This window comes from Myxine glutinosa, chromosome 4, assembly GCF_964187855.1.
Source record: "Myxine glutinosa chromosome 4, kmMyxGlut1.1, whole genome shotgun sequence".
Lineage (NCBI taxonomy): Eukaryota > Metazoa > Chordata > Myxini > Myxiniformes > Myxinidae > Myxine > Myxine glutinosa.
Window position 1 is genome coordinate 134,039,523 of NC_136264.1, and position 17,065 is coordinate 134,056,587.

The 17,065-nt window shown below is 44.5% G+C and overlaps 1 protein-coding gene across 4 annotated transcripts in view; it reads left to right on the top strand.

Annotated features, from left to right (window-relative positions):
• LOC137425259 (uncharacterized) overlaps nucleotides 1-17,065 on the top strand; it is a 46,907-nt gene that overhangs the window by 7,921 nt on the left and 21,921 nt on the right. For 3 of the 4 annotated variants that reach the window (XM_078776466.1, XM_078776467.1, XM_068113499.2), the window contains exons 4-5: nucleotides 14,393-14,458; nucleotides 15,579-15,702. In XM_078776466.1, the coding sequence (XP_078632592.1) occupies nucleotides 14,393-14,458; nucleotides 15,579-15,702 (190 nt within the window). Of the gene's footprint in view, nucleotides 1-1,264; nucleotides 4,053-14,392; nucleotides 14,459-15,578; nucleotides 15,703-17,065 lie in introns of those variants that run through there. The other variant, XM_078776465.1, reaches the window with a different exon arrangement.

Consider the following 17,065-nt stretch of genomic DNA (forward strand, 5'->3'; position numbering starts at 1 on the left):
CGACCCCAATAAGATGCCAACCCTTGAGGTTTATTCGTGCTCTCTCTTTTAAATGCTGAGCATCTAGCGAGGAAGCAGCCCATACCATTTTCAAAGTCTTTGGTATGGCTCTGCCGTGCTCGGAGTCAAACCTCCGAACTGTCAGACTCGGTGTGGATGCTCTAACCACAATGTCATCGAGTCTGGTTACCTGTAATGAGAAAAACATGCATTTTAAGGCCATTTTCCCTGCGAGAGCGGGGGTTAACCTTGCGTTCCCCATGACAATCTTCTCCATTTTGCCCTATTTTCTGCATCTTTCCTTGTTAACCCCCTTGTAGACTGCCAGGTGTTCCAATTTTTCATTTCATTTCGTGACCTGAAAATCGGGTGGGCATCAAATTGGCATGATAATATAGAAAAAATTAAGAAATAATGTTCATGACTTTTCACAAGTCAGATTCTGGTACGTTAGTCTGTAATATAATGTTGAAATGTATAATTTTATTTCCAAAATCTCCGTTTAGCCTCGAACGCATTTCGATGTATTGACCAATGAGGATCGCGCTTATTCGCGCTACGAACGATGTCTGGGCTTCCGGCTGCGAGTAAACAAAATGGCGGCCTCCAGTAGCAGCGACGGTGATGAGGGTGGGAGCGAGAAACGCTGTTATATGTGCATTTCTCCGGCCAAAAGATCAAGTTTATTACCTTTTAGTGATATAACATGGCCGCGATATTTGCAATTTGTTCTTACGTGGCAGAATTTAGAAGGTGATCAAGCTGAAATTGCGAGAAATTTCGTGAAGAACCACGCTGACGAATTCGGCGAACGTGGCAACAGTATGGTAACAATACCTGCTATAGCTATACCGCATGATGCAGCGTTTCATCAAGTGTGTTATTCACGATTTACCGATAAACAACGAGTGAGCAGGGTGCAAAGCAGCATGAAAAAGAGAGAAGAAAATGCAGCCAATACTGGTAGGTTGAATAACTTCAATAATAAATCATGACAATGCTTCAAAACTTAGTTTGATTTTTTTTTTTGTGAGGTATATGTAAAATGATTTTGTGTGTAGTCGAACGATTTTGAATTGAAGGAACTGTCCAATATTTATGCAAGGAGGTAGGGCCGAGGTGAAACAAATACATTTTTAAAAGGAAGTCTGAGGAAGGGGGGGGGGGGGGGGAGGGAATCTAGTCGGGCTAACCATGACTTGAGGTCTAGACATTTTAAACTCACATAATTTTAATTGTTTTCTTTTATGTGTATTTATTGCAGCTTCAACATGCAATGACATCAACGTCAACATTGACAAGGTGCATAAAGGCCCACAACCAGTCAAGAAACGTGCTCTACGCTCCAGCTTAGGCAAGCCCAAATGTTCAGCCAGATCCCAATATGTGTTGCCTAATATATGCATCCTTTGTCAGAAAGAGAGAACAATCAATACAGGCAAAAGGGGCCGAAGAAAAGAGCCTCTAACAAGGTGCTCAACAATTGAGGCACCAAGACTGCAGCAAGCTGCTAAAGACAACAACAATACAAACCTGCTGCTTCAAATTCAAGACCGCGATTGTGTTGCGATAGAGGTAAAATACCATGGTCGCTGCTACAAGGAGTATACCCGGTATTTAGGCAAGCTAGCAACAACACCTAATGCAGAGCAACAAGGAGACTCCAACTACTCAGAAGCATACACATTATTTTGTGCAACAGTCAAGGATCTTATAATAGACAACAAGGAAATCTACAGACTGAAACGACTTAATGACATGTTCATGAAACAAATCAAAGCAACACACGGAATAGAATCAAACTACAAAAGTGGCTTTCTCAAGACAAGACTGATGAAAACATTTCCACAACTATGCTTTCTAACCCCGTATATGCGCTGCCAAGGACACCTTGTGTATGTTAATGACATCTCCACTGAAGTGCTGGTTGAAGAAAAGAAAGTGTTGCAAGAAACCATGCATGGTTCAGGTGATGACACAACAGAGACAGAACAAACATCCGACTCTGAACCAACCCCACCAAAGCAACCTGGGTATACTGAGAATAACCTTAGAGAACACTACTTCACTGCGCTACAATTGAGAAATGCAATAGATGAGATCAAGCCAAATATGCCATGGCCCCCAACCTCTGAGCACCTGACAACAAATGCCGCAGAAGCAATTGTACCTGCCTGTCTCTATAACTTTATTGCATGGATGGTGGGAGTGTCAGACGAACCTGATTCTGATGAGTTTGTAAAGATAGAATCTACAATACATAGAAGAATTCTCACAATTGCACAGGACATCATATACCTCCAATCAAAGGGAAGGAAACAGATGCCCAAACATTTGTCACTTGCAATGACAGTACGTCATCTCTCAGGTTCAGCCCAATTAATCAGCCTACTGAACGGGTTTGGTTACTGCGTCTCAAACTCTGTCTTAAATCATGACACTGCACTGGCTAACAAAGAACTACATCGTGGAGAGGATGCTCTTCCATCAATCATTCAGGCGGGCAAGCATGTCACACTCGTATGGGACAATAATGACTTCAGGGAGGAGACATTGTCTGGGCGTGGAACAACGCACAATACCAATGGGATTATAATACAGCGACCAAGTCAATCCCATGAAGTAGTACAACCAGCACCAGTCACTACAGTTAAGAGGACGCGGGAGAGATCGATGCAGCCACCTGCAGTGATTCAGTGAACCTTGCCACATATTATGGAGGGAAAAACGAAGGACCCGCTCCATTCGCAACCAGCGTTCCATTGGATCGAGCAACGTACTTCCCATTACTCCAGCACCCTAAGACGATAGACCTAGCATACCACATCACCAAGTACAACATTGACGGGACTCTGCCATCTTGGACAGGATTCAACCAGCTACTGTCTTGTGTTGAAGTTCCACCAAAGAGCGTGATAGGGTATCTCCCTGTCATTGATGCCACTCCGACTGAAATGAATACGGTACTAACAATACTGCAGAGAAGTGTTCAGATCGCCGACAAGTTACAGTTGGAAGCAGTCGTCATTGTCGTTGACCAAGCCATCTATTGCAAGGCACAGCTCATTAGATGGAAGAATGCACAGTTCATGAAGAGACTGGTAATTCGACTTGGGGCATTCCACACTGCAATGTCCTTTCTTGGCTGTATTGGAAAGAGATTTCGAGATGGTGGTCTCCAAGACATCCTGGTTGAGTCAGAGATTGTTGCAGTGGGGTCTGTGAATGGAGTGTTCAGCAGCAAGCATTACAACAGGGCAGTTCGAGCCCATAAGCTGATGTCAGACGCGATGCAGCAGATGCTCCTGGATGCATATTTTGAATCTATTCCAGAACATGAAGCGGGTAGAGTGAAGGAACTTTTGTCAAACTTAGCTGAAGCTTTCCCACATCCAAACTACCATGTCATTCTCAACAGTGACAAGTTCAAAGACTTCAAAACCTCCTTTGACAAATTCTTAGAAGCAAGTGACACCAAACCAACATTTCGCTTCTGGAGTTCATACATTGAGACGGTGGAGCTTCTCTAGCCCATCTCGAGTTTATCATGACGTCAATGCGCACTGGTTCACTTGTACGCCACGTAATTGTCTTTGATGGGTTAAAATATCACCCCTTACACACTTATTGGACCTATTAACAGTTTCAAAATAGCATTGGTAAACCACCATGGATCGTAGTAGCAACACCAATCACAAATATTGTACAAAAATTTAAAATTATGCAGGTTTTAAGGTCCAAAAACATGACTTTCTGATAAATGCATCAACAGCATGTTATTTTACCAAGTCGTTAAAACAACATTTTTACTACTTTTGGGGGTCTGAATTAATAAATATTGCTGCCAAGACCAATGTGAACATGACATCATATAGTTTGTGTTGTTTTTTTACTGTGTAAATGGGTATTTCAAATGTAACATACAATTGGTGTATACTGGTGTTTTGGGGCAGCGGTTCTCGGTAACGTACCACGATATCGCTTGTGAAAAAAAAACAAGATGTTTTGGAGGTCATAAGGCTTCATCCCACACCCTTCTTGCCAAATCCCTAGGTTCAGGTCATGAAATCAAAAAAAAAAAATAGATATCCACCCTATGGCCCTGTGTCTATTGCCCGCATTTCTTCTTCCACCATCTTTAGCCAAGTCTTTCTCGGTCTTCCCCGTCCTCTACTTCCTTCTACATTCATTTCCATCACGAGAACTGCAATAAAAATCATCAGCACTATAATATAACTTGCTATCCTTCAATACGGTGTGTACCCCGATTTAGAATAGGTACACCGTATCCCTGCGCATCGTAGGAGGCGACCAAGGGTTGGCGTCAGGAAGGGCATCCGGCCATAAAAACATTGCCTCAAACAGGGAACCATGATTGTCATGGGGCCCGCAAGGCTAACCCCCGATCCAGTGGGGAAAATGGCCTTAAAACGATCATTCATTCATTCATTCATCCTTGCAATACGTTTGTGGTATTAATGTTCATCACATCTGGAATACGATTCCACCATATAAAATAAGGCAATTCTCTGTATGTACAGTCGTGGCCAAAAATATTGGCACCCTTGCACTTTTAAAAAAATAACTCACAATTTTCTCCAAAAATAAGTTGAAATTGACAGAAGTATTTGGTCTCCACAATTCTTTTTTTCACTGTCGATATTACAGAACCGTTGTTTTTGATTCACAACTCGATATATCCTTTTAAATCGGACAATAAAAAGAAATGGCATTGACAACAAAATTATTGACACACCAGACTTAATATGTGGTAGCACAGGTTATGGACAAAATAACTGCAGCCAAGCACTTCCTATAGCCATGAATGAGCTTCCTTCACCTCTCTACTGGCAGCTTGGCCCACTCTTCTTGTGCAAACTGCTCCAGTTCTCCCAGATTTGAAGGGTGCCTTCTCCCAACTGCTGTTTTCAGATCTCCCCACAGGTGTTCAATGGGATTTAGATCTGGACTCATTGCTGGCCTTTCAGAACATTCCAGCGTTTTGTCTTGAACCATTCCTGGGTGCTTTTTGAAGTGTGTGTTGGGGTCATTATCCTGCTGCAAGACCCATGACCTTCGATGGAGACCCAGCTTTCTGACACTGGGTTGAACATTGCACTTCAAAATGCCTTGGTAATCTCCTGATTTCATGATGCCATGCACACATTCAAGGCACCCAGTGCCGGAGGCAGCACATCAACCCAAAACATCAATGAACCTCTTCCATGTTTGACTGTAGGGAAGGTGTTCTTTTCTTTGAAGTCTTCATTTTGTTTTCTATAAACATAGAGATTATGTGCTTTACCAAAAAGCTCTAATTTGGTCTCATCTGTCCACAGGACATTCTCCAAGCTTATTCAGGTGTGTTTTGGCAAACTCCAGTCAGGCTTTCTTTTGTCTCTCTCTCAGTACTGGGTCTCCTACGACAGAACCCCCTTTCATCAAGTTAGCAACGGATGGTGCGAACTGAAACTGTCGTACCTTGTGTCTGAAGGTCAGCTTGAATCTGATTGGCAGTTGATCAAGGTGCTTTCTCCATCATTCGAACAATCCTTCGCTGCAATCTTTGATCAAGTTTTTTTCTTGCAGCCACTTCCATTGAGGTTGGCAACAGTGCCTTGGGCCTTAAACTTCCTGATAACATTGTGTGCGGTGGACACAGGAACATAAAGGTCTCTGGAGATGGACTTGAAAGCCTTGAGATTGTCCATGCTTGGCTACAATCTTGTGTCTGACCTCCTCAGACAATTCTCTGGTTTTCTTTCTTTTCTCCATGCTCATTGCGGTACACACAGTGACACAAAACAGCAGAATGACTCCTTTTCTCTATTCAAACTGGTTGAATGAGTTATTTTTATATTGCAGGCACCTGCAACTCACTACAGGTGAGTTCACTTCCAAAGTAAAGGAGAATCACCTGCTTGAAATCTAATTGTTTCCAACAACTTCTAAAAGGTGCCAATAATATTGTCCGGGCCATTTTAGAATTTCTGTGTGGAATAAGCTAAGATTTAGTAATTTTTTTCAGCTTTTTTTTGTTTTGTTCCACTGCAAACAAAAGAAATACATATGTGGATATCAAAATATTGTTTAATTTCAACAATTTTCTGGAATAAATGGTGTATTATTTGAAAAAACTGCAAGGGTACCAATAGTTTTGGCCACGACTGTATGTACACTGCATGACCAAATGTATGTGGACACCCGAACATCACACATCTCATTCCAAAATCATTAGTATGGAGTTGGTCCCCCCTTTGCTGTTATATAACAGCCTCGACTCTTCTGAGAAGGCTTTCCACTAGATGTTGGAACATTGCTGCGGGGATTTGCTTCCATTCAGCCACAAGAGCATTAGTGAGGTCGGGCACTGATGTTGGGCGATTAGGTCTGACTCAGTCAGCGTTACAATTCATCGCAAAGGTGTTTTTTGGGAGTTTTTGTCAGGGCTCTGTGCAGGCCAGTCAAGTTCTTACACACCGATCTCGACAAACCATTTCTCTATGGACTTCGCTTTGTGCACGGGGGCATTGTCATGCTGAAACAGGAAAGGGCCTTCCCCAAACTGTTGCCACAAAGTTGGAGGCACACAATCGTCTAGAATGTCATTGTATGCTGCAGCGTTAAGATTTCCCTTCACTGGAACTAAGGGGCCTAGTCCAAACCATGAAAAATAGCCCCAGACCATTATTCCTTCTCCACCAAACTTTGCAGTTGTCACTTTGCATTTGGGTAGGTAGCGTTCTCCTGGCATCCGCCAAACCCAAGATTCCTCCGTCGGACTGCCAGATGGTGAAGCATGATTCATCACTCCAGAGAACGCGTTTGCACTGCTCCAGAGTCCAATGGCGGCGAGCTTTACACCACTCCAGCCGACGCTTGACATTGCGCATGATTTTAGGCCTGTGTGCGGCTGCTCGGCCATCGAAACCTGCTTTCATGAAGTTCCCGACAAACAGTTGTTTTGCTGACGCTGCTTCCAGAGGCAGTTTGGAACTCGGCAGTGAGTGTTGCAACCGAGGACAAACGATTTTTACGCACTACGTGCTTCAGCACTCGACGCTCCTTTTCTGTGAGCTAGTGTGGCCTACCACCTTGCGGCTGAGCTGTTGTTGCTCCTAGACATTTCCACTTCACAATAACAGCACTTACAGTTGACAGGGGCAGCTCCAGTAGAGCAGAAATTTGAAGAACTGACTTGTTGGAAAGGTGGCATCCTATGACGGTGCCACGTTGAAAGTCACTGAGTTCTTTCGTACGGCCCGTTCTACTGCCATTGTTTGGCTATGGAGATTGCATGGCTGTGTGCTTGATTATATATACCTGTCTGCAATGGGTGTGGCTGAAATAGCCGAATCCACTAATTAGAAGGGGTGTCCGCATGCTTTTGGTCATGTAGCGTATGTATGTACAGTACATTCAGAAAGTATTCAGTCCCCTTCACTTTCTTCACATTTTGTTATGTTGCAGCCTTATGCCGAAATCGTTTAAATTCATTTTTACCCTCATCAATCTACACTCAATACCCGATAATGTACAGTACATTGGTCCTGACGGCATCAGCCCACGGGTCCTAAAATCATGTTCTTCCGCTCTTTCACTCCCTCTTTCTGTTCTCTTCACCCTCTCTTTTGCTCAAGGTCTCCGCCATCTGCTTGGAAATCGGCCAACATCACCGCTTTGCACAAAAAGGTGCAAAAACAGATCCCAGCAACTACAGATCAATCAGCCTTCTCCCAATTATCAGCAAAGTCATGGAATCCATCATTGCTTCAGATATGAAATCTTTCCTCTTCTCCAATGGCTTGATCTCTGATCATCAATTTGGTTTCAGACCTGGTCACTCTACTCTGGACATGCTGCTTCTGCTTTCTCAACAATGGATGGAGGTCCTCAACGCCAAACAGGAAATTAGAGCCGTCTCCCTTGACATTTCACGTGCCTTCGATACGGTCTGGCACCCTGCTCTGCTCACCAAACTCTCCTCCTTTGGTATCCATGAAAATCCACGCATGGCTGGTGGACTTCCTCTCTGGTCGTAGTCAACGTGTGGCCCTGAATGGGTTTCTCTCATCTCCTCTTCCTGTTCAGGCTGGAGTTCCCCAAGGTAGTGTTCTGGGCCCTGTGCTTTTTCTGGTCTTCATCAATGATCTCTCTGACTCTCTTGAAAATCCTCTCTATCTCTTTGCTGACGACTCTACTCTCTGTCGCTCCATTCCTCATCCCTCAGATCGGCAGTCTGCAGCCTCCTCACTCTCTGCAGACCTGGACAAAATCACAGACGGCAAACAAATGGAACATGTCTTTCAATCCTGATAAATCTCACACTCTTACGATGTCTCTCCGAAAAGACAGACTGGAAAACCCTCCCATCCACTTTCTGCATAATCTTCTCCAAGAAGTTCTGTCACTCAAGCTTTTGGGTCTCACTATTTGCCATGATCTTTCCTGGGAAAACCACATTTCAAATCTGGCCTCCAAAGCCAGTCGCCGACTGGGCATCCTCTGTCGTGCGAAGTCCTTCCTTGGCACACCTGAGCTCCTCACCACATACAAGGCTTTCATCCGCAGCTCTATGGAATACTGCTCTCCCCTCTGGTCTGGTGCTCCTGCCTCACACCTAGCTCGTCTTCACGCTGTTGAAACCAAAGCGTTCAGAATCATTGGAATCTCCCGCGATGAAGCTAACTCCAAGGGCCTTTCACTCACTCACCGCAGGCAGGTTGGTGGTCTTTCCGTCTTCTACCGACTCCTCTTTGGCCTTGCCCCCCCAGCTCTCTCTGGGCTCTGTCCCCCAAATATTCCTACAGGTCGCACAAGATCTGCCTGCAACCCTCTTATGGTTAAACTGCCAAAATCAAGACTTTCTGCTCACCTTCACTCCTTCATTCCTCTTTTCTCCTGCCTCTGGAACAAACTCCCTCTCTCTCTTCAATCCCACTCCACCCTCCAGGTCTTTAAAACAGCTGTTCACCACCATCTCTTATCCTCCCCCATCCAAAACCTTGATCTTTTCTACCCCTGCTAATTTCGGTCCCCTTGTGTTTTATACCTCTTCCCCCCCCCCCCTCCCCTTCCCATGCCTCCTGCCCCCAAGCCCTCTCCCTCCCACACTTCTCCCTGCTCTCAAATGTTGTGGTTGTGTGCTTCCCCTTCTCTCCCCATCTTGTCTTCCGCTCCCTCTTTTTGTATATTTTGTTTGTCTGGTTGATTTGTTTGTGAAATAAATGTTAGCTCTTTCACGAGCCTCGATTCAGTATACAAAAAAAAAAAAAAAAAAAAAGACAAAAGGTTGAGCTCCAGGGATCCTGTGTGGAGATGGGAGAAACTTCCAGAAGGACAACCATCACTGCAACACTCTACCGATCTGGGCTTTATGGCAGAGTGGCCAGACGGAAGCCTCTCCTCAGTGAAAGACACATGAAAGCCCGCTTGGAGTTTGCAAAAAAGCACCTAAAGGACTCTCAGTCTGTGAGAAACAAGATTCTGTGTTGTGGGTTGTTGGTACCCAGGGTCAGTTCCCCGAGAGTGTGTGGTTCGCTCTTTAAGCCGGTCAGCGGGAGGGAGGGAGTATTTCTAACTGTACAGTATTACAACAAGGGAATTATCGGCATGTACGTATGTGTGTACGTTTGATCATTACACTGGACAACAAAGATTTTGCTGCTAGGGTAGAAACATATGTTCTCGACTAAATTGAGTATGCTGATTCTGAATCTGAAGTCAGAATTTTCTCAGCACGTCAGGACTTTAAGTTATACATATGGTCCAATTACAGTAGCTTGCCCTGGTGGGTGATTTTGAGTGATCATAAATTATTATTTTTTGTATTCTTTGTTTCAATTATAGCAATACAACTGTTATAGAATATTATTTCTGATAAAAAGAGCTTTAGAATGCACTTTAAATTATAAAAAATGCATGAAAACTGACCAAGCTACGAAATTTTAAGTAAAGATTTCCACGCAGCATTACAATTTTGCGTGCCGCTTCCGTGCTGAGAGGAGTTAATATCTTGATACGAAAATGTTTAAATGCAATGTATATGTTTTAAGAATGTATCGAGTTTGGAATTCATGTCATGCTAATAGTATCTATATATTTTCAGGTTATAACCTAATATATATTTCTGTATCTTTTCAGGTTAGGTATATGTTACTACAGGCATCATGAACAGGCGAGGCTGTGTGAATCACCCTGTTAACTTTTGTTATATCTGTGGGAAATACACTCCAGTAGCCAGTGCAAGAACCTTACCAAGAGGGTGAAAGCTGCTTACAAGTATTATTTTGAATGTAAAGTTGGGGACCAAGACGAGAGCTGGGCACCTCATGTGTGCTGCACCATGTGTAACTCGGGGCTTACCCAGTGGTTGAGTGGAAAAAGGAAGGGAATACCTTTTGCTGTGCCAATGATATGGCGTGAGCCAACGAATAATCACTCTGACTGCTGCTTTTGTATGACAAATATTGCTGGTTTCTCAACTAAAAACAAGTCAAAAACCGTATATCCATATTGTAAGTCTGCTCTGAAGCCGGCCCCCATATGACTGCAGCTGGAGTACACAAAATACATGTGCTTCTTGTGCCTATGGACGCAATCATTATGTTGACGGCAATCATTATGTTGTAAAAGACCGGCCTGGAAGGCATGAACACATAGTTGGCAGGTACAATGTGCATCATAAGCCATTGGTAGACCCACAAAAAGTCTTCCTTCCACCGCTTCACATCAAACTTGGCCTTCTGAAAAACGTTGTAAAGGCATTGGATCACGACGGTAATGGCTTCAATATCTCAAAGAGAAGTTTGGCGCAGAGAAAACTGATGCTAAACTTAAAGCAGGCATTTTCGTTGGACCCCAGATCCGAGAACTGATACGTGATGCCGAGTTCAAAAATAAACTGAACCCACTTGAGTTTGCAGCATGGGAAGCATTTGTGTTGGTTGTGAAGAACTTTCTTGGGAACCATAGAGCTGAACAGTATGCTGAATCGTGGACAACATGCTAAAGGCCTATAAGTGCACATCGGATTTTTATGTGAAAAAATAAAAAATATTTTTTCACATAAAACGGCTTTTTTGCGCGCAAAAAAATTATTTTGCTATTTTCGGAGAAAAAAAGAATTTCGCCCTTTTTCGGGAAAAATAAAATAAAATGCCCTTTTTGGTCGAAAATGTCTGGCAACGCTAAAAAAAATTAGGGAATTTTTCGAAATTTTAAACTGCGATCGAAATTTGTAACTGCGATCGAAATTTTTAACTGCGATCGATCTCAAAAACAAAACGTTGCGTCCACTTGCGTGCGTTGCGTCCCCAGCATGTACAGCAGTGAGGCGGTGTACTACAGTGAGAGAGTGTACACAAAGTGTGAACAAGTCTCCTATCAAGATGAGTGCTGCTCTTCGTGACAAGTGGCTGAAGGAATTCAACGCTGGCGGCGATGGGGCCACCTTCAAGTACGTGTCGAGTGACACGGCTTTCTGTCGAGCTTGTGAAAAGACTTTCCAGGCGAAGCAGAAGTCTGAGCTGGCCCAACATGTCCGAGGAGACCGCCACAAGAGCAACTTGGCCTTGAAGAAGAAGAGGACGGTCACGCAAGCCACCATGGAGGACTTTGGTGGCGGAAAGAGGCACAAGTGCGACGTCGTGGCTCAGGAGCTGTGCCAGGCCATGCTGGCCGCTGGCATCCCATGGTCGAAATTGGAAAACCCTGCCCTCCGGTCGTTCCTGGAGAAGCACATCACTCTCCAGATCCCCGATGAAAGCTGGATTCGAAAGCACTACCTCGACAAGTGCTACGACGAGGCCTTGGCGGGGATCCGTGCCGACCTCGGACAGCAGCCCATCTGGCTGTCCGTCGACGAGATGACCGATTCGGCAGGTCGATATGTGGCCAACATCATCGCGGGACGCTTGTCCAAGGAGGGGTACTTTCGTCCCCACCTCGTCCAGTGCATGTTTCTGGAGAAGACCAACTCCGGGGAGATCGTGCGTGCAGTCAATGACACGCTGCGCTATCTTTGGCCTGATTTCAAGCCGGAGTGCCTCAAGGTCCTCGTCAGCGACGCCGCGGCCTATATGATCAAGGCCGGCCATGCCCTGAAGGAACTCTTCCCGGACTTGCTGCATGTGACTTGCGTTGCCCACGCGCTCCACCGTGTCTGCGAGACAGTCCGAGAAATGTTCAAGGACGTCAACGACCTGATTGCCACGACGAAGAAGGTGTTCGTCAAAGCCCCGTCGCGTGTTGTCTTTTGGAAGGAGCAGCAGCCCAATCTTTCTCTCCCCCCGGAGCCCATTCTGACTCGGTGGGGGACGTGGATCGACGCCGCGGTGTTTTACGCCGAGCACTTCGAGGCCGTCAAGGACATTGTGGACCAGCTGAACGATGACGACGCGATGGCAATCCGGAGTGCCAAGGACCTGTTCGGAAAGGCGGACATCAAGCTCAGTTTGGTCTTCTTAAATGCCCACTTGTCGTTCATCCCGAAGATCCTTAAGCAGCTGGAGGAGGCCGGCATGGAGCTGGCCAAGGCCTTCCAGCTCCTTGATCAGGCCAAGGAGGAGCTCGAAAAATCCGAGGCTGCCGTAAGGAGATCCTGCTCACCAAGTTCAAGGCGGTGCTGCAGCGCAATCCCGACGTTGGTGTGCTGAGGACAGTGGCTTTGATCCTGGATGGAGATCAGCACGGATCTGAGGTTGGTGTGCCGGCTGGAGTCAAGCTTGCTGACATCCCCTTCTTGAGGTACTGCCCCATCGTCAGCGTCGACGTGGAAAGGTCCTTCTCCGTCTACAGAAACGTCCTCACCGACCGCCGACACCGCCTCACCAAGGAGAACATTACCAAGATAATGATTTCAAACACCTACTTTAACCGTTCCTAAAAGGGTCTTGTCAATTTCTTCTCGTCCTCTACTTATCAAACAATGCGGTTGCAATAAAGGTACCTGAACGTCATTTTTTACCTGTTTACTGGCCCAGAGTGCTTAATGTTGTGCAGGAAAAAGCTTACCATTTTTTTTTCTTTTTTTGACTGATTTCTGAAAAACTTGGTAATAATAAAAGATGAATAAAACGGGGGAAAAAAATATTTCGGGATTTTTTCACATTAAAAAAAAAAAAATCCGCTTTTCAAAACATAAAAGGCCTATTTTCTTAACATAAAAATCCGTAGTCTACGCTATAAGTGAATAGGCTGTAGGATGTTTCTTAAAATGCACTTCTTGCATTCTCATCTTGATTTCTTCCCACCTAATCTGGGTGAGGTAAGTGATGAGCATGGAGAAAGGTTCCACCAAGACATTTCGGTCATGGAAACTAGGTATCAAGGCTGGTTCAACCCAAAAATGATGGGTGATTACTGCTGGTTCCTACAACGGGAGACCAATTACACACACAAGCGCAAGAGAAAGTGTCTCACGCACATCTGAACACGTCTGACAGTGGGGCCTACGCTGACTATATTGCAAGAGTGTAAACTTGAAGTGTTGTTTCTGAATCACTCACAATGCGGTAGATTTCCCTATCAAGTTTACACCCTTCCTAAGATTACCATTTCTAATGTTTTATTAACTTCTTTTCTGCAACTTGTTTATGTTCTTGGTTTGTATACGACACATTATAGACGGAGATCAATCATTGTTATCTAAATATGACGTGATAGTCATTACTAAGCACTGATATTATATGTACAATGTGGCGATCTGCAATGATAAAGTATCTAATATAGCATGCCGGGTATCATTAATACATATACATATTTTGAAAACCTGACGTGCTGGCTAAATTTTGACTACAGATTTGAAATCAGCGGCTCAGATTTAGCCAACAACACCTGCATTTCCCTTAGTACCAGACGAAAAGTTATTTTGTTGTTGTTGCCCAGTGTTATAGAATCCAAAACGGCTGGGCCGATCTGGGAAACGACTTGCTATTTTCGCCTGAACATGTGGAATTGTGAACCAGCCTTTTCGCTCCTCCCTCTCCCCTCCTCCCCCTCCCCCGCCCGGCAACGCCGGGTACTTCTGCTAGTCTACTCTATAAGAGAGATGTCTGTCTGTCTGTCTGTGTGTTGCCATTTTTCTCAGAGATGGCCGAACGGATCTTCATCAAACTTTCAGAGGTTCATCAGTGAGTGCCTGAGAGTGTTTTAGGCAAAAAAAAGTTCGTTTTTTTGGATTTCGCTCGATATTGCTCGATAGTGCTGAAATCGCTCGATAGTGCCTAAGCCTTTTAAATTAATGAATTATATACAAGTATACATTCGCAAAAAAAATTCCCCCCCCCACGCCCCGCCCGGCAACGTCAGGTACGTCTGCTAGTTGCTTATAAGAACAACAATGCGCGTGCAATTTGTACAGAAATAACAATGTTGGGCTTTGTTTTTCTAGCTTAAAAGTGGGGAATGCACGGGAGAGGCCGATGATTCGTATCCATCAGGACAACTACAAACAACGGTAAGGAAAACGCTGTTTACATCTGTGCTTTTACCCTAAGGCCACGTTTCCTCCACCCCACCCCAATTCCCGAGCACTCCCTTTTTCCAGGCTATGGTGATTCCCCCCGCCCCCCTCTCACCTCTTTTTGTGTTCGTTGTCGGTTGGTTTCTTCCTCACCTTCCCCATTCCTCTTCTTGTTGTGTTTGATTCAGCTTGTGTGCAGCTTGTTCACTCCCAAGTACTTCTCTTGCTTGATCACAAGTACAAGGACCCTTGATCTCACTCTCACTTCTACTCTGCTATTCGTGTTTCCCCCTTTCCATTTTGCTCATTCTGCTCCAGCTCTTCCATGAACCTCGATCATGTGCACAACAAACCCACCTCCCAAACCACACACCTACGTTAGTAGCATGTTTTTTCTTTGTCTATCCATAGGTTATGTACAATAGCTTTCACGGTGTTGCTTGTTGGTTATGCAGGTGCACAGTAGGCATATGCATGAATAAGTTGGTTGGATCATCACTGAAAGTTCTGAGGAACACGCATCTCCGTGGGCTTTGTGTTGAGGGGTCTGTGGTCTAAGAACGCATTGTGCTGCCACTATGTTCATATTCGAGTTATGAAGAACATTGCTCATTCACCCATAACTCGTTCCAAGGGTCTGCACAACAATGCGACGAACTTCGAGCGCCATTTCTTTCACCATTGCTCCTGTTTCCTCTTTCTGAGCACTTGCAGAGCGTCCCTTTGTGGGTTATGAATGTTCAACCGCCACACTGAAATTTTATACACTAATGTTTTGCACCATCATTAAGTGGTGTTATCGTTATCACCAATATAACTGCACACCTTTTCATGGATGTGCTGTGGTTTCCCTGCAATGCCGGAACTTGATGACTGATCAATACTACAGCTTTTCCATCTTTAATATAACCCCCAATTTCACTGAATATGGATTCCTGCAACTCCTTGTAGATAATAAAATCGCAAAAGAGCAGAATTTCAACATAATATTTCACATCGTCACACAAGTTTCTCTTGTCACACATTTCTCTCACTTTGAACCCCCCCCCCCCCCCTCTTCTCCCCCACCCACTCAACACCTCCCCCACCATCCCCCTCCCCCTTTTTCTGGTAGGCTGATCCCATTAATGCAGATGCCTTTTCCGAAGAAGCTACTAAATGTGCAAGAGGAAAGGGGACAAACTGATGACCCGAAGAACCAACTAGAGTCAATTTTGGAGGCGCAGATGGAGGTCAAGGTGAGAGAGAGAGAGAGAGTAAGACCCAGATGTTTCAATAAAATCGTAGTCACTGCCTGTTGTTTTGACTTAGTGATTCGTTTATACTAACCGTGCCTAATTAAAAGACATGTACTTCACAAACGTATTGCATGTCTATCTTGATGAGTATGCAAAATTAAGTTGAACGTGTGAAAGAAGGATTGTTACCTTAGTCAGGTTCACTATGTTCAGATTGTTAAGTTCGTTGGTTTTCTTTGGAGATTTGCAAAACTATACATTTCTGGAAAGTTTATTGTATAACTAATCGGAAAAGTGATGTTTTCATTTGCACGGAAGGTTCCATGGCGGCCATCTTGGATTTTCAAAATGGCCGCGCTAAAAATTTGATATTTCTCAATAGCTCGGCTTCTAGAATACCTAGGGTCTTGATTTTAACAGCTAAACCTACATTTTCAGGGGCAAGGAATCCAATCGTACCAAGTAAAATGGCATATACCCATCCCTAGACCAGTTACGGTCAGTTATGCCTTTTGTCCTACTATTTTTTCCATAGTTTGATATACATGTATCGTGTTTCCACTGTCCATTAGACCATTACACTTGTTACATCACTATTATGATGCCTGGTCCTATTATAAACTCCACACTAATCATAAGATGTGCAGTAATGTGATTGCAGTGCCACCTAGTGAGTGTAGTGACAACTACCGTTGCAACTGGTCCAGCGAGGACCAGAGTACTGTATGTTTTGCCCATTGTCAATAATTGTGGCATTTTGGATTGTCGCAAGTTTAGCCACGTGGTCCTATGCCTGACATTGGTCTTTGGCGTAGGTTCATGCTCCCACACAGTAATGAATATATACATTTGTTGAGACCCATGTAATGGTACAGCTAGCAAATAAATCAATGAAACAAGTGGCAGAATATCTGGTACCAGGCCTAGAAGTTCGCGACACTGCGCGAGAATCCATTTAGATTCTCGTGGAAGAATTTTGCGACTCTTCTAATTTGCATATGACCCTTCTAGCTGTAGTTTTGATTTTGTGTATTTGCAGGTCCTAATCCATCATGAGTGAGGTACGTGAGCTTGGTCAACACGTGTGTGAGGAATCCATGAACTGGGAGCTATGCTTGCTGTGCCAGTCTGGTGATACTGGGAAAGGAGCCTTGGTGTTACACCCCAGAATAGACTCCTACAATCGTCTCTTGGGGGTGATAAGAGAGAGAGCCAGCTTGAAAGATGGCAACTTTGTTCAAGTGCAAATACGACTGAAAGACAGCACAAAAGAAACACTGTGCCAAGAGAAGGCTGTTTGGCACCGCACTTGCTACGCCAGTGCAACAAACACAGAACTGATACAACGTGCAAGGGACCGCAG